Source organism: Atractosteus spatula, chromosome 11 (assembly GCF_055471065.1).
Source record: "Atractosteus spatula isolate fAtrSpa1 chromosome 11, fAtrSpa1.hap1, whole genome shotgun sequence".
Taxonomy (NCBI): domain Eukaryota; kingdom Metazoa; phylum Chordata; class Actinopteri; order Semionotiformes; family Lepisosteidae; genus Atractosteus; species Atractosteus spatula.
This window is the reverse complement of record NC_142716.1, coordinates 42,654,666-42,679,642: the sequence shown is the minus strand read 5'-3', so window position 1 is coordinate 42,679,642 and position 24,977 is coordinate 42,654,666. Positions and strand designations below refer to the sequence as shown.

At 40.0% G+C, this 24,977-nt stretch overlaps 1 protein-coding gene across 1 annotated transcript; it reads right to left on the bottom strand.

The window, feature by feature from the left end:
• Positions 1–2,555: 2,555 nt before the first annotated feature.
• fam20a (FAM20A golgi associated secretory pathway pseudokinase) lies at positions 2,556–21,006 on the bottom strand. Its single transcript, XM_088927393.1, has 11 exons — positions 20,528–21,006; positions 14,294–14,487; positions 13,568–13,618; positions 11,511–11,589; positions 10,692–10,784; positions 6,947–7,062; positions 5,767–5,947; positions 5,050–5,159; positions 3,896–3,977; positions 3,733–3,792; positions 2,556–3,113 (listed from the first exon to the last, which is right to left on the bottom strand). Exons 1-11 carry the CDS (start codon positions 20,914–20,916, stop codon positions 2,858–2,860), a joined length of 1,611 nt encoding a protein of 536 aa, XP_088783519.1. The 5' UTR covers positions 20,917–21,006; the 3' UTR covers positions 2,556–2,857.
• Positions 21,007–24,977: the final 3,971 nt, after the last annotated feature.

Here is a 24,977-nt window from a genome sequence, read left to right as displayed (position 1 = left end):
CTTGTTAAAATATTTTCATATTTCCCCATCTGTATATGCTTCCTTCATTAAATTTCATGTTAAGGCCTGGATTTTTTATTCTGCATACTTCATAGAACTAGATTTTAAGTGAACTTTGCATTTTTGAAGTTGTAGTGGTATGTGTGCGCTCAGGCACACCACTAGATGGCAGCAGAATATAAGCATTGTATGCTTAATGTGTACCTCTGGTTTTAACAATATTCACTATCTATGCATATTTGATGTTTTTTTATGTATACGAAATGGTTTTGTACCTTTTCTCGTTTTTCAAAAAAGGATAAAGCAATAACATGCCTTTTTTTTCTGAATACGTGCTCATGAATAAAATGTAGTGGATGAATCAGCAATTTAACTTCCAGGACAGACATTTTACTATGATGTTTTTTTTTTTAGTTTAATGTCCACCTTACTTTTTAACTAGTGCAAACGGTAATAACGGTAGTCATATCCTTATATCTGTTAAAGCATTTGACCTCCTTTGTTAGTATTTTTCAGGAAAGCCACTTTTAATATGGCCTCTCACAACCACAATAGAAGCAAATAAACAGTTAAATTCAAAAAGGCTTTGGTCAAAGACAAAGGTATCAAAAGTGCTTCCTACAAAATGAAGACAATATTAAGCCTTACTGTGTATAGATGTGATTAATGAGGTCTAACTACGTAAGTGGTGTTTTTATTACAAAAAACGCTAACAGTATGAATATTATTATTTGATCATTTTTTGGTGAAAAAAGTAAAAATAGCCGAGACATTTCTGAGATCCAGAACGGACTATAAGAAATAATAGAATAGGTTTTTAAAATGTTTTTTGCTACACGAACGGGTTTCTGGGAACGAATTACGTTCGTAAAAAGTGGTCACATCACATAAGATTTTATACACCAAACTTACATTACAAAATTCAGCTGTCATATAATTCAATTCGGACTCAGTGTTCTGTTCTGATGGTTTTCATAAATGGCGTAAATGTATTATTTCTGTGCTGTTCTGTCAGAATTAATTAAGACTTTCTGCCCAGTATTAAAGCATTGCTAATTTTCTTGTACATGTTAGTTGTTTCTTGTTTGAAGCCACTTTATTAGTATCAGTAACATGTCCATTACTTCCACAGCCCTCTGTCAAAAGAACTGCCACCCATTTGCAGTTTTAAATGCCCATCTTCTGGTTCGTGTTTGCTGTTTATTTTGAAGAAGTCCGTTGGGCTGTTTGCTAGTGTCTTTTCAGTCTTCTACATTCAAGCATAAAAAAAGATTCAGTTATTTTAATCTCTCAGTCTAGGGTGTTACTTTTAAGATCAGGAATGTGTCTGGTTCGTATTTGAACTGATTTTAGAACAGTCACATCTTTTTCATGACATGACCAAAATTGTATGCAGTATTCTGGTAATTATTTAAATGTTAATTTAAACAGTAGCAACACAGCTTGTATAAAGAAGGCTCTTACTTGTTGAAGACAAAGTTGCAGTAACTGTCGTAGTGGCAGCCCGTGTCAGAATTGTTTCTTCCATTTTTCCTTATGTTCATATCTTTAAATATCAGGAATTAAAAATGGCAAGGAAAAGAGCAGAGCTCAGCTTTTGTTCAGAGCTTGCATTGTAACAAAAAAGCAACCACCACAGCAGAAAAAAAAAACATTGAGAGACTTACAGTATAGGACCTTGGTTAACAAACAGTGCTTGAACCACAGTTTTTCTGCTTTGGAATTAAATGTTTTGCAACGAGGTGTTTTTGATACCACACTAAACCCCAGGGCTCTTTTTTGATGAGTCAGCTAGGAATTAGCGGCTTCAGTCTGTCTGGAACCCATAAAACATTACACTGCAAGATGTTTAATAGCTAACACTTTCCCAGGGAGACTAGACTCTTAACTAATGCTTTTATACATTTTTACCTTTTCTTGCTTCTTGTGGAGAAGAGCCTGTCATAATTTTTAAAAAGTCTAACTACTGCATTTTATGGTTCAGTAACATTGAAAACCATGGCAACATGGCAGAAAATGGAGTTTAACAGTATGGAAACAAATGTAGCCAGCTGCACTTAACTGAGATGTTTCATCATGGAGCATTTCGTGGAAATCTATTTTTTGGTTTTAAGACTAAGTATTTGCTGTCACCTCAGGTTAATGTTTTCTGAAAACTCTGGTATGATACTCAACTGTTTTTCCTGTTTACTAAATCTTGGCCAAAGCTCAGTTGCTTTGTTTGGGCAATGCAAGAACCACAGTTTTTCGGGTGTGGTTTTACTGTGATAGTATGACGTGCTGTAACAATTCTGTTTCTCCAGCTTATTAAGAATTACTGTGCCCACAGTACTTCTGTATACTGCAGTGATGAGAGAATAAAGTGGCTGCTTTTTGTTTGTTCTATTGCTTTAGTAGTACTTTAGTTTTTGAAATTGTATGTTTTGTGTAGACCATTGCGTAACAGAGAAGAATTGAAGTATGGCTTATTTCTCTGGACCCCTTGGGCTGGCATGCGAAAACCTTTCTCATTAGAGGTGAAGGAATTCAGAAAGCATATTAAATGGGCACAGACTGAACTTAAATTGACATTTTTATTTTATCACTTCCTGTTCCCACTTCCCACATAACAGCCTGCTCCCAGAACAGTAAGAAACTGTTGACTGTGCTTTTAAAATTAAATTAAATCTTTCTGGGGTTCCGGGCTGCAGAGCAATTGAAAAATCTGAAATCCAACACATTTGATAAGGGTTTGAGGTAATAAAAATTAGAATAAAATGGAGATGTCTTAAGTTATCCAGTGCTTGTTCTTGGTGCTTACTAACAAAGGGGATAGTCCTGTTTCCCACGATCCTCCGCTTCTTCCTCTTGGTCAGTGCTATCTGCTGATGGGGTTCACTGTCCTCTTCGATTCAATGAAGTCCTCAGCCACTACTTGTGCCTCGCCCAGCCTTTTCACACACTTCTGCACCGTCCTGAGAACATACTGCAGACGGCGGTCCAGCGCGATGAGGTGAGGCTCGGTCAAGATGGGGCGGAGGGCGTCCTGTAGCAGTGACTCCCGCATGACGTCACTCAGCCGGTACTGCGGCTGCGACAGCAGCTTCAGGCGCAGCAGAGTGGACCGCTTGATTCTGGCACACAAAGGGCGGGAGAGGAGGTCACACCAGGCAGGCTCTGAGGTTGGTTCACGTGCTAAGAGCATAGTATTGGTAATCTCTTAAAGAATGTGCTTCTGTTTGAACACCTGCACTTCAATTGCCTTACGTGACAATTGTAAGAAGTGAAAGTCGTGTCCATTAAGAGTCACACAAAGTGGTTATTTTAAAAAAAATCATTCATCCTGCCTTCCATTTTCTAACCACTTTATCCAATGAATTAGCTTCATCGCTCTGTTCTCTTCCTCCGTGGTAGCTGGTGTGTGGTGAGCATACTAGCACACAATAGCTGCCATCGCAACATCTAGATGGATGCTGCACACTGGCGGTGGTGTAGGGGAGTCCCCATTGGCTGTAAAGCGCTTTGAGTGGAGTGTCCAGAAAAGCGCTATATAAGTGTGAGGATATTATTATTATAATTCAGGGTTGAGGGAGAACGGGTGCAAGGCAGGATACACCCTGGATGAGATGGTAGTCTATCACGGGGCACACGCAGACACAATCACACACACTCCCAGAAGCCTTTCGAAAAATGTTCAGAAAAATTTCAATTATATTGTCATAAATTAAAAGAGCTTAGAATTACAGTACTTACACGCAGCACTGAATCAGGGGAGCTAAGATTGAGATCTCATCACGGGAATGTCTGCCAAATCTGTAATCAATACATGTCAGTACATCACAACAGGGAGGCTGTAGGGTATTTGAAAACAAAGCAGGCAAAGAACATTGGACCATGAGTTTATTGATCTACATACCCTCTGGCATTGTCAAAGTGAAGGAGAAACCCGTCATCTCCAAACTTTGTGAAGATCTCATAGTGGTGGCGGTCCATATTTCCTAGGGGAAAACAAAAGAAGCCAAGGTTAATATCACAGCCAACTAAAATGTTACTGCTTGTTGGAGTTAGAATGGAAATGAAGATTAACTGTTGCTGGCCACAAATGACTGACATTGACTCAACAAAGGAACAAGTAATAGGTTTATTCCATGCTGCAAAGAGAAGAAACATGTTTTCTTTCTTCTCTTTTCAGCATGGAATAAACCTATTACTTGTTCCTTTGCAGCCTACGCGTGCTGACGCAGCTACCCACCTGAATTAACTCAACAACATGAAAAACATTAAAATAAAAAATATAGTTAAAGCTGGTATATTTCAGTGTTCCTATAGTTATGTTCCATGTTTTTGGTGTTAAATGTTTTTAGCATATGTTATTCTATTAAATTTAACTTTAACCATTTCAAAAAGATGCTAAATTCTGATAATTATAATATGAGAATAATTTTACTACTGGTCATCCACTGTGTTTTGCCTTCTCAATCTCTTACAGTGCTAGAGCAACTTTTACTCATCTTGCTTGCTAGTGATATGTTAACTGTTGAGCATTTATTTTCACAAAGTGTTGAACGAAGAGTCCCGACAATATCATTTTCATCAGAATAGAGAAGAAGGTATGGTACACTAATCACAACTACAACATTTAAAATAACTGATAGTGGTTAAGGGTAGCACAGTGGTGAGCAATTCTGGGCCTGAGGTGCTGTCCTCAAGGAGTGTGTATGTTCTCCAAGGTGTATACTACTGTGCACCTGTTACTTGCTGGGATGAACTCTGCCCCCTCCCCAAACCTGAACTGGATAAAGCAGTTAGAAGATGGAAGGATAGATAATGGATAATGATAGAAGCACCTTTCTATGCACAGAGGGCAGTCAATGATTGTAACTACCATTTAAGGAGAGGAATATCATTTCAGAATGAACACTGGTAAATAACACAGAGAAGCCAAACTCACTTTTTCAGTAAAAAGTTTACTATATGCTATGTTCAGTGGTTGGTTTTGCAGTGCACATTATTCATAAGTCTCTTGGCAGATGATTGAGAATCATCTACAGTTCCTGTTGCATTGTGTACCTATTAGGAAGTCAAATATGGCCATGTCAATGATGTTCAGCAGTCTATTTCCAGTGTTGTACGGGTAGAGTTGCTTGACAACATCACAGTAGAATGGATTCACTTCCCATCTGGAAAAAGACAGGCATAAGAGATTTTAAATGCAGTGATGCAAATATGACTTTTTAAGTGATTCCAAACACACATCAGGGCAGGTACATTCATGGAGTTGCTCAAAGAGTGCAAGCTGTGACATAATTGTACCATCAAACAAGAATAGCTGACCTCACACTCAACCCCACATTTTGTCTTCTGCAGAAATGGAAAATGGGGATAATTTGACCTTGCAACTGGTTCTTGAGGTTTGTGAATTGTAGAGTGCTCGTTTTGTATCACTTCAAATAAATTCAGATGCTACCTTGAAAGAGAGTTATTATTTTGTTTTGGAGTAAAAGTAGATCTTTCAAAGAAATGTTACTATAAAAGTCAGAAACAAATAAAGAACAAAAGTATAGCATTGCTGTAACATGATTGTGAAGGCTTACTTTAAAATGTTCACATGTTAAGACCTGATGATCTCATAATGTGTGAGAATACGATCTGTTAGAGCTGTAGGCTGTGTTCCCTGCAGGAGTTCGTATGGGTTTAGGATTGGTGACATGCAGGGAGTGTTTGCTGAAGCTTCTTGTGAGGAGTGCTTTTAAGGCAATAGCTTCGGTTTATTTTGCTAGCCCTTACTCTTCTTTTCCTGCAAAGTTATAGGATCTGATCCAGGGATTGGGGATGGAAAGGCGGGGAGCGATGGTCAGCCCAGGCAAGTAGGCCGACAAGGAGCCCTCCAGCATGTCGGGATTCCCACACACAGCGTACTCCGTCTTGCACACGTACAGGCACTTCGCAAAGAAGCAGGTGTTGTTGGCTGTAAGAGGGGGAGTAGAATTAGACAATGACTGCACTTTAAACTGCTTTGGGGCCAAGCGGGGTAAAGTACAGAAGGTCTGTTCTTGCATGCTTCTATTTAGACTGCTGTTTTAAGTCCAGCTTTACCACTTTTCAAAATGGGCCCACAGAAGCACAGAAAGTTGGGGATTGGTGACTGATTTCTCAGTTTGTCCCCTATCCATGTCCATTTCTAAATCAGGGCACTTCAGCAGATGATCAGGCATAAATTGTGATCCCCAGGTCTACCTGTTTCTGGCTCATCCAGCTACGTTTTTCAAAATGCTGGTTCAGTCAATGCAAGTCTAGCCAACTACTAATCTTTTCTGCCCCAGTTGATTAAATTACAGAACCAAGGTCAGCCTTCAAACCAAAAACTACAGCGCAGATTTGCATGAAATTATTTTTGGGGGGATCTGGGGATCTGAGGTTTTCCTAAAAATATATAATCTTTCTATAATCCTTTTGCTTGAGGCAAAACATTGCACATGTTACAGATTTATCTGTGGGTCTTTTCAAAGCACTTAACACTAAAGATGTATTTCTGGCCTTTATGTAATTCTTCTGGTTATTCTTTAACTTCTCTGTTTGCTCTAAAGGCTGTATCAATTTGCTGAGGTCACTCAGTCTTTCGCCACATCAGAATATGGTCAGAAATGGGCCAGCTGAAATGGGATTCAGTTGTACTTTAGTAATGTAAACAAGTTCATTTGCAAAGTAAACCAGTTTATCCATGAGTCAGAATTCAGGGTCTTTACCAAAGGAGACTGTGTTCTATAGAAGCCAATGAGAACCCATTTGAGTTGCAAGAATAAAGATTAATCAGTAGTACGTAGATGACCTATAGCTTTGTGTTAGAGCCCACTGTGCCCTACATTGATTAAGCACACATGAACAGAGGGAATAAAGTACACAGCCTGGGCAGGACTGTGGTAGGGGAGGTGGTTGTTAACATCCAGATAGATTTGCCAAAACTCACCAGGAGAGGTGAAGAAGACACTCCTCAGGTCTTCATTCCGTGTTGTGTAGAGGATTTCTTTCGTAATGTTAACCAATCTCCCAGCCACGGGCGGCACTCTGCGAAAGTCTAGTATTCTGTCGGGGAGAAGAAAAGAGAAACAACAAAGACCTTAGTCACCTAAAGACACCAGATTGTGATTCTTTTTCCTTTACTGACATGGTGATGAGTCCCAGGGTAGGGGTTGTGTGTTTATATACTGTAGGTCAATACATGTCCTGCCTGTCCCACCAGTGCATTAGAGAATATCCTTAATAGCAGGCATATTACAGTAGGCATCATTATACAGTATGTACTGCGACAGACTGCCACATCAATACCATTAAATCTTCACAGATATCCACTCAGCCAACAGCAGCTGATGGAGCTCTTCATGAGATGTGGATAGCAGTACAAAACCTTCATGTGGTCTGAATTGCTCTTCCTGTAGTGTTTTTAGTCCAGCAACCACTGTCCACGAACATTTGAAGTCGTGCAAAGTGACTCATTTGCTAGGTCTGCTATTGTGTTCTATGTTTCTCCAAAGACACATGTACCAACAATCAGGCCTCATAAGATCTCTTAACTCTGCCATTTTCTCCATGGCACTGCACACTGAGGAAACTTTACTGGTCTGCTGCTGCTTTTCTATTTACAGGAATCATGAGACACAGCACATACTGGCCCTTTCCCACTATTTTGGGCAGGATGGGTCTTGTGGAATTAAGCATTCTCTAATATTTTGGTAGGGTATACTTTTTCCAGATTGGTTTGCAGACAGTTAAGTAAACTGGAAGCCAAGGAGACAGCATTCAAATTATATCCGTGTAGTCCATTTGCGAATTTCCACTTCTTAGACTGTACAGTATAGGTTCACTTAGTGCATGCTGACATTTTGTCTAAGACATTAGATATTTTTTTTCATGTTCTTGCTATAAGCACCAGGGATGTGAGTTGCATTGTGAGAGCTGCCAGCCTGAGAAGTTAATTAGATGCTGCCTGGCACAGAGCTCCTAATCTCTCTCCTCAGATGTATTTATTCCAGCCCTGAGTGTTGGTGTGGAAACCTTTGCCTTGGCTTGCCTCTTTAGTATCACTATTGTAATTCAGTGCATGAAAGTACAAAAGCCATTACACCACACTTCCTCCTCGCCATAAATCTCAGTCACATCAGCCATGCCTTCCAGTCATGTTCTATTTTATTTTTGTAGGGTGTGGGAAGGGGCAGATCTTGAATAGTGCTGTAATTCATGCCAGGTTTTACACTATGTGGTGGAACATTTGAAAAGCCTCATATTGTATATTTATGTATCAAACCTAATCCAGAATCCTATGCTGAGACCAGTGTATTAGATCACATGTACACCTGATTTCTGACTTTTGCACTAACTGGTTGGGTCACGATCATCTAGACCTGGAACACTATGTAAAGAATTGTGCATGACCTTTAAAATCTACAGAAAATTGAAGTCTTGAAAGAACAATATTCTTTAGGCTGTAAAGCAACCTATCCTATGAGAAACGATAAATGATTTCCTGAATTCACAACAATTAGAATCGTCGCAGGGAAAGTGCAAGCCAATCATACATGGGGACAATTTGGAGGCCACGGTAAAGGCCGAGGGGTAAATTTGGCCTAGCCACCAGGATAACTCCCTACTCTTATCGAGAAATGCCCGGGGTTCTTTAATGACCACTGAGAGTCAGGATTTTGGTTTCATGTCTCATCCAAACGACAGCACCCATTACAGTATAGTGTCCTTGCCACTATACCGGGGCATTAGGACCCACACAGACAGCAGAGTGGGTGCCCCACACTGGTCCCACTAACACCACTTCCAGCATCAACCTTAGTTTTTCCCAGGAGGTCTCCCAAACAGAAACTGACCAGGCTCAACCCTGCTTAGCTTCAGTGGGTAGCCAGTTGAGAGCTGCAGGGTGATATGACTGATAGGTATCGGAAGTAGATAGATAGTGGAGAAATTGTAAGAATCATTCCTTGCATGTCCTACATGCAAGCCTGCTGTATGCCATCACTTTTGAATCAGGAACGTTTCATCTGACTTACATGATGGGCTGGAGACCTCTTGACACCAAGGTCTACCTAACTACTGAGAGTCACAACAGCCTCACTCGACTAGTAGTATTTGTTCATCATCAGAGTGGTTGGATAGGTATCGACTGAGCTGAAAATTGGAGTGGTGAGCAACTAAGTGTGTCATATTCTTATATTTATCATTTAATGAAATCCATTGTCTTTTTAGTTTTTGTCAAGCTTTGTTTTCTTTCATTCTTCATCCTTAGTGCTGTCTTTCCGTGCTAGTGATGCTTGCCAAAACTACAACTATTGCTGAATTCCCCGTGGTAAAATAATAGCAATGAGCTTCTGAAAGTGTTTCAAGAAACACAGCCATAAATTAATTGCTAACACTTATTGATATTAAGTGTTCCTGGTAACACTTAATCCCAAAAGATGAAACCCCCAAAAGCTTTTAGATTCTTTTCACCTTATTATCTCACCTTCTTAATTCTTATATTGGCCCTCTAGTTTATTTTCACAAATGTATAATTGTGGTATAGCAAAGAACCAGAAGTCTGCTAATAAAAGAGAAGTGTATTAAAAATGACAGGAAATGAAATTAAAGGGTACCTGCTCCTAAAAATCAAGGATTTATGCATGCATAACAAATCTGTCTTATTGCATAGATTTAGTGCAGAAAAGTTCTTTTAAATATTTTTAAGTGTATGTATTTGCCTTTGAATGCCAACTTATTTTATCCATCCATTTCTAACCACGTCTTCCAATTTCAGGATCATGGACGAGCCAAAACCTATCCCAGCAAACGACAGACACAAGGCAGGATACACCCTGGACAGGATGCCAGTCCATCACAGGCCAGCCACAGATACAAACACAGACATGCACACATTCACACCAAAAGGAAAGGGCCAGTCTTCCCAGAAGCCAATTTACATACCAGTATGTCTTTGGACTGTGGAAGAAAACTGGAACACAGGTAGAAACCCATGCACACACAGGGAGAAAATACAAATTACGCCAATTATTTTACCACACTTCAAATTGGTTTTACTGTGTCATGCTGCGGTAATGTTTTACCAGAAACATTAAACCCTTAGTTAAGTGGCAGTGGATTCCTAGCTCATTTTAATAATTGTAGAAGACAATGTAATAGAGACCAGCCATTTAACAAAGCAGGTTTGTCATAACCAGCATCCTAATGAAATGATTCAGCTATGGACATTTTTAATCAGGACCTGAGGTATTAAAAACCCAATATTAAAATGGCATTTTGAAGGATATGAATGCCTAGATACTGTATATAGTATGTATTCATTTGTATTCCAAACACTTAAATATAATATACTTGACCATTATGAACTATTGTGATCAGGAATACCATTATGAGTATCAATTTTGTTTTGAGATTTTGTATTAAAGGTAAGTATGAAGATGCAGTAATGACCAGCACATTTTCTGGGGTTGCAAGTTTTCATTATTTTTATGCAACTCAGAAATTAAAACTTTTAATGAATGATTTTCAATTTTTGTCCAGTGTATTTCATGAGAGACTTTCCTAAGAATATTGTAAAAAGTGAATTTCATGGTACAATATCTTTTGGAAAGTGAATTTGAAATTAAGTGACAGGCTTGTGAATTTAGGAATAATAAAGGGTTTTTCCAGTATAAAGGTGAGAGGGAGATTACCTGTCCAGGTGAAAAGCAGCTATTTCAGCATTGTGTCTTTGAAAGTCCACAAAATAAAAGAAGTCCTCTGGGGTCTCCTCATCTCTTTCCTGCCTGAGTAAGAAGAGAGTTATGAGGCCTTGAGCACAGCAAATTTGATCTATGGTGGTTGGTGCTCATATCAGGCAGCAGTAGACAAATACTTACAGTTCTGATCAAGTTAGCTAGGATTGTTTTTTATTGTAATGATTCAAGGTTCGACTGAACTGTTTAATGGTTGAAACATCATCCAGATGCCCTACGCTGGATGCCTACCTAGCAGGAGTTTGTTCCTCAGGCTCTGGAATCTAACATGCTTACTGGGCCTCTTGAAGTTGTAAGCAGTTTTGCAGTTCTTTACCAAACGGTGAAAGCCATTTACTGGATGTTCTGACTGGATTAGTTTATCCTTTCTTCACAGCTAAGTTATTGGTTTAAGCCTCTAAAATGGATTTGGAGCGCTAAGGGCTGGAGGTGGGAGCCTTCTGAGTTGTAAACCAAATTCTAACACTATGAAGGCTGAAACAAACCTGCCAATGTGTGCTAGCTTCACAAGGGATCCAGAACTAGTAGTTATGCAGGACTACAATATTTCTATACTGGGAATAGTAGAACAATGAAATGCCTATATTACTTGCTTGAATTGGCTGATTGTGTTTCATAAATCTGAAGATTGAGACTTTAATAGTGTCAATATGTTTAAGGATTTAAAGTTCCATTCTGAGTATTTCCTGACATAAATCTGACCTCCTATATCTTTAGGGCAGAGATAAACTGGTTCTTTTCTCAAGGAGAGCGTACCTTCTGGGTTTGAACATGGCCTTGCTGAAGTCCTGGAACTTCAGGGCCAGCTTCAGGTGGTGCCCACTTGGCTTCACCACTGGGGGAAGACACAATGAGACCATAAGAACAGGTTCTCCTGACACTTGGTCTCCTGTATTCATATCCATTCAGCTCTCTTTCAGTATTTCCTGTTTTTAAAACGTTATGTTACTAATCAAAGAATACAATTCCAATGTTTTATTTTTAATTCTAGCCATTGCTTTATAATACTGTACTCAACAATCATTCATATACAGTAATAATAATAATAATTGCTAACACTTATATAATGCTTTTCTGGACACTCCACTCAAAGCGCTTTACAGGTAATGGGGACTCCCCTCCTCCACCAGCAATGTGCGGCATCCACCTGGATGATCCGACGGCAGCCATAGTGCACCAGAACACTCACCACACACCAGCTATCAGTGTGGAGGAGAACAGAGTAACGAAGCCAGTTCATTGATGGGGCTTATTAGGAAGCCATGATTGGTAAGGGCCAATGGGAACTTTGGCCAGGATGCCGGGGTTACACCTCTACTCTTTTCAAGAAAAGCCATAGGATTTTTAGTGCCCACAGAGAGTCAGTTCTACGTCCCATCGAGAGGACAGCACTTTTACAGTATAGTGTCCCTGTCACTATACTGGGGCATTAGGACCCACACAGACCACAGGGTGAGCGCCCCCTGCTGGCCCCACTAACACCGCTTGCAGCAGCAACCTTAGTTTTCAGTTGTGAGTTGCAGGGTGATACCTGTATGACAGCTAGCCGCTAGATTATTATGTAATACAAACTGTACTTGCTTTTCACTAAATACGGCCAATTTAATGGAACATTCATTCTTTCATCCTATTCTTGTACCAGACATGTCTAAACTTCACAATGATAATCACTTCACTCACTGGCATTTTCATTTGTTTGCTCTTTTTTTGGTTTTGTCAAAAGATATTGCGTGCTTCTGCTACTTACCACATAGGGGCCTGGGGCTGTGGTGTTGTCTGAACACTTTATTGCCTTGATAGTTTACATACTTGATTTAAAAGCAAAAAACAACGTACCAATATGCATTGAAATGTACATTACTGCTTGGTGAGATTGGATCTCAGCTTTGGTTGAAGGGTGAAAGACATCCCCAAAAATACTCATCAGTCTTTGATATAACTGTGGCTTGGAAGAGGGACTTTAATTTAAGGAAAACTGGCAGTGGAGCTAAACTTCTCAGGCTTGGAATGCCTTCACATGCTCAGCTCATATTCATTTGTGCGTGACTGCAGTTTGAGAGATAGTGCCAGCAGGGTTTTCTCTCGTGTGGAAGACAGTGAAGGAGAATCCTGCATAAGCAGGAGGAATTGTCCTCTCACACGCTCACACTGATCAGGGTCAGAATTTAAAGACCAGATTTTCGGAGAGGGAAAATAAAATCTTAAAGCTGCCATTATAATCATGTGGGCACTCAGCTGTTACCCAATGTACAGTCACATTTCAGTCCATTGCAGGGCACATACTGTACAGACAAACACACTCACACCAGAGCCAATTTTACCACAAGCCAATTAACCTACTGTATTGAACCAGGGCCCCCAGAACTGTGAGAAAATAATGCTAACCACAACACCACTCAGAAATAATATTAAGTATCTTATTCAGAAGATGCCAAGGATATTTGATTTTAGATCATACTTAACGTCAGGAATGCTTACAGTTGATTAATGTATACAACAGTAGTATTTCTATTGTTTCACATTTCCCTAGTATCTGGATACTTTAAAAATTCTAACAGCACTCTAGATGTTGTCCAAGCTTTCTAATGAAAGTTGTTCATGTTCTGAAAAATAATTCTGCTAAAAAATTATAAATCTAAATAAAACTTATTTTTATGAAAAAAATGCAATCTGTAATCTAGTTAAAAATTGAAGAATTGGTTTGGTTTCAATTTCTACTTTAAAATTGAAGAATGTTTTTGAAGACAGTATCTAGATAATCTAAAAGATATTAGTTTCTCTGGAAACCTTAATGTCTCACAAAGGCTTTTTACCTTGAGAGCAGTCACACATGCCTTTGAGAATTTTCTCATCTTGAGTGTAATCTGTGTGAGAAAGAAAAAAATTATTTGGAAAGGGGATCATTATTAATGTGGACCATGTTTATTTTGGACACCATAGAAAACTAACCATGTACACTTCTTTTGAAATACAGTCTAGTGTAACCTGTAGGTGAACACTGGTGTATATGTCTAGATATGGGACACCAGTCAGATCACCTTGCTGACGACAATCTCAAACTCTGACTCCTGCAGGAAGCTGAAAGAGGGGTATTTGTATTACAAAGTACCCACATAAACTTAGAATTTAATCTGGCATGTGAAGAAAATCTGTCATGCTGCCTCAGAGACATGTATTTTCATATTTTTACCAAAAGAAAGCATGCTTTAGTATGCTAAAATATACACATAAATGTGCAATCTTAGATTGACTGCTGTATCTGATACATTAGTGGTAATATACCAAATTCTGGAAAATGTGTCTAACATTTAAGAGAAGTTTAAATTAATCAAAATGGTTTAATGGTTTAAAACAAAGAGCTGACTGAAGTAACTGCAGAATGCTGTAAGAGGGACTATCAATATTCAATATGGTTTGACCTGGGAGTTGTGCTGGGAGCCGGGATATTTGTTTTCAGTGTGAATTAACCTTGCTTTGTTCCAAGATGATTCAGTGTCTGTTTCTCTCTGTTTTCGGCAGGGCAGACTGGACTTTCTCACCTGCGCTGATAATGGGGGTGCTCCCCATGTCTTGCAGCAGCTGATCAATACTGGGGTCGTCACGGGAGTACAGAGCATAGCGGTTTATTCCCAGGTGGAACTTTACCCAGCTGGCTTCAGGGTCAAAGGTCACGGTATTAGAGGGGAAGGAAATATTGATAGCTGCTGCCGCTGCACTGTAATACTTCTGATGTCTGTTGAGGAAAGAGAAACACAAGAATATTTCCACAGGCGGTGTAAGGGACAATGCTGTCAGGGACCAAAACGTTATCTCATTTTGACAAAGACCTGTGACACTAGAGACTTCAGAAACAGCAGGAGCACACAAATCATAGGACGTAAATGGAAACGAATTAAAAACTCAACACAGGAACCATTTTTTAAAACAAAGGGTGGTGGGCATTTGAAACAAGCTATCCGGTCATGTTGTTGAAATTGATCTCCTGACTTTTTGCAAGTCGTGGCTATTCAAGATCCTTGGATCAATTACAGTGGCTGTTAGTAACCAAACAAACTCAATGGGACAAATGGCCTCCTCCATTTGTATAAACACCTGGAGCACCTGCATTTGAAGAATGCTAGTTTATGAGAGATGCGGTGGCTACATCAACTACTGTTGTTTCAGTGCTTGATTAAACTAAATGACAATCAGTGAAATGAGGAAAGACTAATGGACACTAGTAATGCTTTGAAGAGCATTGATTTGCTCTGATTTTTTCATGTGCCCTGGCATAGAATTGTTTTGTCCTCAAGTCTGTGCTAATTTTTAAGGCCGCGGTACACTTTGACTTGTGCCCAATACTTTCATCTTGATTTAGCTTCTTGTACTCTGAAGCTCTGAAAGCCATTCATCCTCAATGTACATTCTTGACATTTGTGGTGTTCAAAAACAACTACTCTGAGCTTTAGACTTCACAATACATTTTCCCTCTTTGCCATTACAAGGCTAGATTTGTTTTTGGATTTCTTAGGTCTGCAGTTAAACACGATTGTAAAATAATCTGTTGTCATTTGTACTAAGCCCAAAAATATCTTTTGACATGTTTAGTTTGAGATTTCTGGATTTCTGGATTTTGCAATGCAATCCACAGGCTGGCCTCAGGGATGATCTCAGGGCAGACTGGCACTGTTCACATCTACTGTGATCTTTCCCCCCTATACTATTAAGAGTAGGAAGAGTTCAGTCTGATTGCACATTACCTGGACGCAATACCGCAGACAGATTACAAAAATTACATCTATGCTGCAACACGTTTATTATGTCCTCCAAGTAAGTGCAATGCAGTGAGTCACAAAATGACTAGTTGTACCCACTCGAAACAGGACATGGCCTGCTGCAGTCCTGTCTTCATGGCCAGTCCTAATCGGCACAGCTCTCTCTGTCAGAACCACAGCACGGTGTGGTCACAATGGATTTCACACACACATACACACCAGTTACTGGCAGCTTCTTCTTAAGGTTATTTTTAAAGGGTTTTGCTTATGCTGTACCTTAGCACAATTGCGATAATTATATCAATTAAAAAAAACCCACTGAAGATAAACATACATTTTTGCACGGGATGTATTTTTAGTGGCGATGTATTGGGAGCCCACACAGAAACTGAAACACTTAGAAAGGTGCTTTCCCTAGAGTTCTCACATGTTTTCACAGAATACATGTTTTCTACACAGAGACTACACATAGGGAAATGCTTATGAGCTCTTTTTTAGAATTTGTGTATGGTCAAAGACATGGTCAAGAACTTCCACAGTTTAACCATAACATTATTCTTTTATGGGGTTTGGAGACAAACTGTCCCCCTTTCACTTTCCATGCAATTTATTTGAGGTCATTCGGTTTTGTTTTTCTCATTCGATCACCTTGTGTGATTTTACTTCAAACACTTGTGGATACAATCCTAATCTTAAAATCACCAATGTTCCTGATTAAGCTTCTAAACCCTCAGCTCTGACTTCTCAGAAAGCATTTCACCTACTCCAGGATTACCATAGCTATATTTTCAATTGGAAGGGCCAAATATCTCATTTCTCCCTAGTTATTTATTAACACTATTTTCAAACTTCAAGTACTGCAGAGGGGAAGCAATGTGACAAATGTAGAAGGGAATAAGTTCAAAATTAAAATTCCAGTTTTTCGATAACATGTTTTTGCTCTTTGCAAGAGCACAATGTTGCATGTTTGTTTTGGAAGAAGTCTAGCCATACTGCTTTACAGTCCCTTGTGGCTGCCCTGGCAATTAGAAACATTTTTGCCACAGGTCACAAAACAGGCTCCTCTCACAATACTGAGAGATTGCACAACATGTCCTAATTTACATGTTTATCCAGATTCCCTGCTTCACAATGGAAAAGCATTCCACTACTTGTGTGTTGTACTATTGCTGAAGCCAGGTCTGTGGTTTAATTTACTTGACTTGTGTAAGTGGGACATATTTTAACTGCAATCAGCACACTGCACATGCGTCTTCCATACATGTGCTGTGATTCCAAAAGTACCACTCTGAATGTTGGGTTACTCCTGTACTTTTGTAGTATATTTTCAGTTTGGGGTTGATCATAGCACTTTGTGAGAGGGGATTTCATTCCTGATATGACAATTCACAAAGTGAATTCATTATGTGTTTGTACATACTGTTTTCGTATTCTGTAGTTTTGTAGGTCGTCTCTATATTAAAAATCCCATTCTAAATCTCTATTTTAAATCCCGAGAGTGTGTGATTGTTAAACTGATGCTTCTGCCTTTTGTGTTTGTTCTAGTAACTCCTAACACAGTGCAGAAAAACTCTAACAGGACTGTCAAGAGATGTCTGAAGTGCAGGATATATCCCATTTGCCAGATCTGCTATCTGCTGTACCACACCTGAAGAAAATTTGGCATTATGTTTCTTTCAAAGGAGACAGAGTGGTCATAATGCCTTCTTTGTACAGAATGAATAACCCACAGTTATTAAAAAACGTCAGATACCATTTCTGAATGAACCTAAAATGGGGAAAGTGTTAAAGATCTACCTAGTTTGTTTTGTCTTCTGATCCTCAAATGTATCACATGGGTTTTAGCTCCCTTCCAAGATCGTGTTTTTTCTCTGTTTTTCTATATCACACAAACTTTTAGGATCCCTGGAGAGGCGAAATCAACCTAATTCCCTCCCTTTCCTGCTCTCATGGTGCAGCAAGCTGTGTAATTCTAAAGCACAGGTCAGGGTTTGGTTTCCTTGTGCATACTGGGTGTGTGAAATACAGAGAGCCAAAGGCATGCATGGTGACATTGCTGCATCACCCTTGTGAGCACAGTAAAGCAATATAAAGTAGTCAGAGTTGAAATCAGGGTCCCATTTTGACTAAAGTGCCCCGGACTTCTCCCCTCAGATGTTGTAAGTTAGCCTACTTAATGGACACCCTTATAGCGTTGAACAGAGAAAGTCAAGGAGAAGCTTTTCTTAGCCCATTTCTCTGCAACATTGGAACATCACCTAACAAGGTTAGTTGAAAGAATGATTTCCTGTAACAGGACAATCCCATGCTTTTAATTTTACAGTCTTTACAGTTCCTTTTTTCCCCTATTGTTGTTTTTCAAGAGCAAGATTGACAAGCAAACTGAATAACGCTGCATTTCTTTAAAAATAGCAGAGACTACAGAGAGCAGAGATTATGAATCTTTATGGTATCTTGTTCTGAACTGGAATGCTGGGATTCTGGCCAGATGAGTGAGTCCCTGCTTGGTGACCAACATCACAGCTGTGTAACATGTGCCAGGAAGGAGCCACTTCCTGAGAGTCAATGACCCTGCCCTCATTGGCTCCTCACCACAATGAGAAAGCATGTAAATGTATTTATTTGATTTATTAGTACTTTTTGAGAAACTCCAAGCATGGTACAATAGCACACAACATATGAAACAGAAGCAAAAAGAAAGTGAAAGAAAAAGCGCAGTGAATTGACTTACTGAAACCAAGGGTAACTTTGTAAATTGGTTTTGAGTGAATGGTAAGGCACCTTTTGTGTGGAGCCTCCTCCAGACTGGTAAGTAAATCCTTCATCTTGTTTTAAACCATCTAGCACCTTACACGTATGCCAAAGAATTAGATAGGCAATTCCATGTTTTCCTGGAACCCCGTTAATTTTATGGAAGAAGAGAGACATGTGTTCATGCAGACTACTTAAATTAATACAAAGATGGTTGAATTCTGATCATATTCTGAAACCTATTTTGTACTTTAGGTATAGTATACCCGAGTAAACAACTCATAACAGTAGTAGACCTTTAATAAAATCGATTAAGACGAGGCATAGCTCATGGTCACACCATGGCTTTAACTGAACAATATTATGTAAGATGTCCCTGTGACATTTCTAATATTCACCTCAAATTTCAGCACAGCCAAAAACGACATTAAAGAAAGCAATACTGTGATGCTGATGATGGGAGTATTTGAGGAAAACCTTGGTCTTTCACTTTACCCTAAGACTAAGAGCTTGGCTGCATCCTCATCTTAATGTTAGACAGATCAGCAAATGTTGCGGTGGTAAACAGATACAGTATGAGTATATAGATGTTTTGGAATTAGATATGAGAGTCATCAGCATAGCAGCGATACCCAAATGATAACAAATAATATGACCTGGGGGCATCATGTAAATACTGATGTTCCAGCACAGAACCCTGTGGAACATCCTGAGTAAGTGAAGAACATCAGCCATGATTAACTAATTAGCTGCTGGCTTTCAAATAGAACCAAACCAATGCCAATGAAGGGGACTGCTAGTATCACTAATGTGCCCTGACCTTTTAAGAGCTCATTAAGTGCACAATAAGATTATAATTGAGCTGCTACCTCCTGTGACAGTTTTTTTTTTTAGGAAAAGGTAAATGGTGGAGGTTGTTAAGCACTTGGCTGGACTGGCGAGTTGTATCTCACACCAGTGTGATAGCAGGAGACTTCAAGCCTGCAGGCACAGGATGAGATTTTGGAAACTCGTTGATGAGGCTAATAACAAATAGATAAGTAGCTGGTAAGATAACTTTGTGTGGGGGTATACAGTAGGAATAGTGTCCAGGATAGAGGGAGTAGATCACATTTCAGCTACCATCGCCGATAAATAAGCAGAGCGAAAAGCAGTAAACTGGGAGATATGCGTGATTATGTTATATTGTTCAGCAGAGAGAGGAAAAGCAGACCCACTGGCTAGATTTAGGATGTACAGATAGTGGAGAAAAAGGCTACAGGACTACTGCAAATCATTCAAAAAGAGTGGAATACAGAAGGAGGGTCCTGCCCCCTGAAGCATCCTTATGGCCTGCTGACGTTGGTGCTGATGTAGGCCTATAGATCCACAGCCAGCCTCATCTTCCTCCATCAATGCTCAAAACCCATAAACTGCAGTTCTTTTGTGTGCAGAGAAAGAACCAACCAAAGAAAGGTGAACTTTAATAAATCTACCTATGTATAAACGTTATCAATGAATCTATATTTTATTCTAGGTACGGTTTAGTTTTACACACATCCATCCATTTTCTAACTACAGTACACCATCCAATTCCGGGTCACAGGAGAGCTGGAGCCTATCCGGCTAAGCAACAGGCACAAGGCAGGGTACACCCTGGATGGGACACCGGTCCATCACAGGGCACACACTCACACCTAGGACCGATTTTACTTCCACATCCGTGGTACATATATTAGATTTCTACAGTATTGTCTAAATGAAATCCTGCAGCAAAGAAAAGCCGGATCCTGATGTACTGCTCTTTTGTTAAGAGTCATGTTATCTGTTACACCAGTTATACCAGTTCTTTCCTGCTCCCTCTCCCTTGCTGTACCTACTGTACCACTGTGCCGTATATGTATGCATATTCCACTGACAGTATTTTTGTGCTTCCAGCTTTGGGTAGACATTAATACAGGAAGTGTAATTGTATTGCCCAAATAGAGAATTATGAACCCAAGAATGATTCACCTTCCAGAAAAGCAAAGAGTTAATATTTATCTTTAGCTGTGCTACTGCTTTTATCAGTACTGTTTGAACATGGACTAAAGTTTGGAGAAAAGGGTCTAAAAAGGTATTTTTATTTTCTTGATCAAACATCCATTACTGTGCACTCACCCTTCATGCTTAAAGCGTTACTTGTTTCACCTGCTTTGGAAGAGCTGCGACCTGTGGAATGTATTGTTTAAAGATTCTCCCTGGAGATTAGAATGAGGTTGTTTTAAGAGGGTGAGAATGGCCCTGTACCTGTTCCATCGGGACACTTTCCTCTTGTAGTAGCTCATCGATTCCTGTGGCTGGAGCAGGGTTTCGTCTGGCCCTAGGCGAGGAGTGCGGATGTTGTATAATGGGTGGGTGAAAAGCTGCTCCAGTTTGGATCCCGATCTCACCGTCTGAGACTCGGGGGAAGTTGGCACCCCATCTGATCCCTGTGGAGGACTTCTGGCAGTCATGGAAGTGTTGTGCCAGTGACCCGTGAGCTTGTCGCCAGTGCTGCCGCCCGGGGAATCCCGACAAGTGCATTCATTCCCAAAGTACTTCTCCCGCAGTTTGGGCAGAAGGACAAAGTAAATGTCGGCAGTGAGAATGGTAGTGAGGATGGCAGACACCAGCAGCCTATCTCTTCTCATCCACATGATCGTGGTGTGTTCGGCTCTCTGCAGACTCTCTGGCTTCCCCCTGCTAGCATTCCTGATCTGGCATCCAGCGCTTCTGTCCTGCCAGACTGTACTGAGACAGCAGCAGCAGCAGCAGCATTTCGCAGCTCCTAGGCAACATTCCAGCTGCACCTTCCCACTTCCCTGTAGACTCAGCCCCCGTTCGCACTGCGAGCCAGTCAGAGAGACGGCAGGAGGAACTAGGCGAAATCAAAGGGCTGGTGGATTGCAAGCAAACAGGGAAATGAGCAAACCAGGATCTCCAGCGATGAGGGCAAAGTTTTTCTTCTTTGTTTTTTCAGCGTGTTTGTGAGATCCAGCATTGCCTCTGGTTTAGATTAGCACCTTCTATTCTTTCCTTTCTACTCATTTTTTTCCCTCTTTAGCTTCCTCAGAAGTGTATGCGCTGTACAAATGTTCGTTTTTGGCAACTGAGAGGCACAAAACACACTTCTAAGTTTGGAATGCCATTTGTCATCTTGGGAGTGTCAAGCAAGAACATGTACAGAGGTGGATCTTATGTTGTCATTGTTCCTGGTGTTATTCTTCTTGAAAAAAAGAATACAATTGATCTTCAGCATATCATTTCTTAGTGACATTAATTCTATGCCTTAACCTAGTCAAATGTTACTGTATGTATTGGGACAGTTAAGAATAATGAAGGTATTGAATGGGATGGTTAAGCTATATATTGTAGAATAACATAGTATTACATTTTCAATTGAATTCAATTTATTTTTATATAGCGCCTTTTACAGCAAGGTTGCCCCAAGGTGCTTAAAGTACTATAGCACTGAAAACAAGTACAGTAAGTAACAGTAATAAGAAAAGAAGCATGATTTGTAAATATTCAAATTAGAAAAGATCATGACCTTTTTACAATTCATAGCACTTTCTGTTAAACGTTAATCCATTAACACAAAACAATTTCAAGTAGATAATTCATATATCGCTACATATTTTACTGCACTTTGAAAGCATTAAATATGCTAGTAAATATTTTGTACCTTATTGTATTTTTTTAAATGAAATACAAATGTTTATCTTCTGCTGCAGAAGGAAATTCCTTTATATGATGCAATGATTTCCCAGTCATAGATCAAAGAATAATTCATAATTGCCAGGTGTGCAGTTTGGGTAGACCTCTGATTATCAAGTGCTGATCGTGAGAGCTGTGGCAAGTCTTTGCAGTGTGGAATGTTTTATGGTTATTAGGAGTCTATTTTCACTGAATAGTTTCATTGTCAAAGCTGATGACAAGTGCCTGGGACTTTATTCTTCTTCGAAGGTTTCTTATGAGGTCAGAGGCTAACACTTTATGCAAAATAGATTCCAGTTTGGCCACTTATTTTCAGGCTCTCAGAATGGCACACACACAGAGGAAAATTACACAGACTACAGGGTCTCACCAAGACATTTGCTGCACACAAAACCAAAGCAGCATACAAAAGTCTAGTGTGACATTTTTGTCACTGCTTTATGGCACTGACACATTGATGGATCTCTCATTTCACTTTTAGATGTCCATCAACGTGGTGTCACTCCTGGGCTGGGAGCTGCCCACTGCCTGCAGTTGCCATGGGTAACTTCAACATTCCCATGAGCACTCACATTCCAGCCCAGCCCCTGAGGACTAGGTCAGGCTGTCTGTCTGCACATCCCTTGTCTTTCAATCAGGGACCCAATCATCTAGTCATTGATCTAATTAATCACTACATTTAAGCCAAAAAACTCCACTGATACAGTGCTCTGACATTGAGCTACCTGGAACAGTGCCAATCCCTGCCTGCTTCATGCACCTGTCTTTATGCGACTCTGATTCTCCGAAATGCCACTTTTATTTCGACTTCCAGAATCTCCTGAAGTTAGCGCCATTCCTGTCCTGTCAGCTACACTGCAGCAGGCTGCCCTGTCTGCCTTTATTCTCTAGGCTTCCAGTCAGCCTCACAGCTCCTGGCTTCCCAGGCCACACATTCCAGTCAGCCATTTTCCTGACTGGACTTTATCCAAACAAACATAAAGTTTGTTTGACAGGTGCTCCTCTGCCCCTTCAGGGATTTGATCACAGCCACTAATCTAAACATCACTCCCAAGACAGCTTCAAGACTCTGCTACATCCAAGGGTTGTGTCGAATTATAGGGGACATTTCCACACTATCCAAGATCCTGAGGGGGCTTTTTCACCTTCTACTACACATATGGTGCCAGAAAAAAAATAATCATTTATGTGTAGAGTCTGAGTTCACATGGGCTTTCTTCGAAGTTCTTCCTCGCAGCTCCCAGTGATACACTGGCTAGGTGTGACAGGCTGTTCTAAACTGTCCACTACTCTGTAATCCTGAGGTCCAGAGGTGGTGCAGCCATCTGCTTTTAAGCCCATCCTGCATTTGATGCTTTTGGTTTCCAAGACCCTGATCAGGATAAGTGACTCATAATGGATGGACATCTGGACTTGATGTTAGATAGGAGGCCATTTTTTTTAGTGTTTAAGCTAAAAGGATTTTACTTAGAGGACCCCCCAATTAAATTATCTGACTCTAACATTAACTAACTGGGCATTACCTGAGATTCTTGTAATGTACCTTTAAACAAGATACTGTACATTCCAATTGCTCCAGTAAATGCCTTGCAAGATAAATGCAGTCTCCTGGTCATCCTTGTAAATGAGAAATGATTTAAAAAGGATTTTTTTTAAAAGGGGGCACATGCCTTGTTCTCACTCCAGCTCTTGAGGGCAGCTTCAGCTGTGGTTTTTTGTGACTTCCTGGTTTTTTTTTTCTTGTCCTTTCCCACTTTGCAGTATAGGCTATTTTTATTTAGAGAAGCACTGCTTTGAATGATGTTGCCCACTCTCGTATCAGTTCATTAACTAATTTTTGTTTTTGTTTTGGATGAATCTATTGGGGTTCTCCAGTGGCTCACTCAGTAAAAGTTCTTCCGACTACAGGGTGAGGCCAGGTTTCAGCCTGAATCAATAGGAACCCCCGAAAGTTGCCAGTGAGCCTGAAAGTGTTGCTGGTGAAAGCTGCGTCATTCCTCCAGTCAATGCTAAATATGCTGTAGTGGCTGAGGATCTCGTGATAAATCACAGATGGCACAACTGAAGAGAACATGCAAAGACTTCATTACTACCCCTTTATGTGAGGAGTTTAGTAGTATAGCTGAGCTGATTCCTTATTGCTTGTTCTTGATGGTGATTGCAAGATTACTATCGATTTTAAGAGCACGATCATTTTTGCTGTGTGGCTAAACATCTGTTTCATGAGGCTGGGTGGAGACAGAGATTCCCTTAGATCATGCTTTTTTGTGTGTATTTACAGACAATGTTCTCATGGAAAGAAGTGCTACCATTTCATATTTTTCTAGTGCAAAAACTGAAACAGAACAGTCTGATGCTTTGTGTCTTAATTAGCTCGATTCATTGCTTTTTACTATACATTGGTTGTACAGTACCTTGGAAAAGGCAAAAAGCAGCAAAGAAAATAAGACAGAATTTTTGTTTAATTGTGATTCTGAATGGGGGGGAGGAGTTTTAAAAAATGAACTGGTGATTCTGAAGAACTGGTGAACTGGTGATTCTTGCTTTTGATCAATGGTGATCGATGTTTTTAGACTGATTATTCAGTCAGCGTGGCCTGGGCATGATAGGTGGATTGAGGACAGTGTGCCTGTGCAGTGCTGTCATAAGAAACAGCTTAAAAAAGAACAGAGCGAGACCTGGTCAGGAGGGTTTTGTCATGTCCTGGGGGGACTAGGGGAGACATTTCACCTTCTAAAATGGTTTTGCAGCAAAGGCATCTGAAAACTGAATCATATGTATGTATTCCAAGAGTGGAAAGCAACCCAACATTCTTTTAAACTACAGCCCTAGATATAAAAAGCCAAAAATATTCATCGTCAGAGGTGCTGGCAGTAAAAAAATTAAACTGGGATGAAGCCAGCACAACATATTTCATCTTGGCTTTTTCCACCAAAAACGCCTGTGTATTTTGGGGGATTAGAAATAACATCCACTCAGAAAGAAGAAGCTGAAGAGAGAT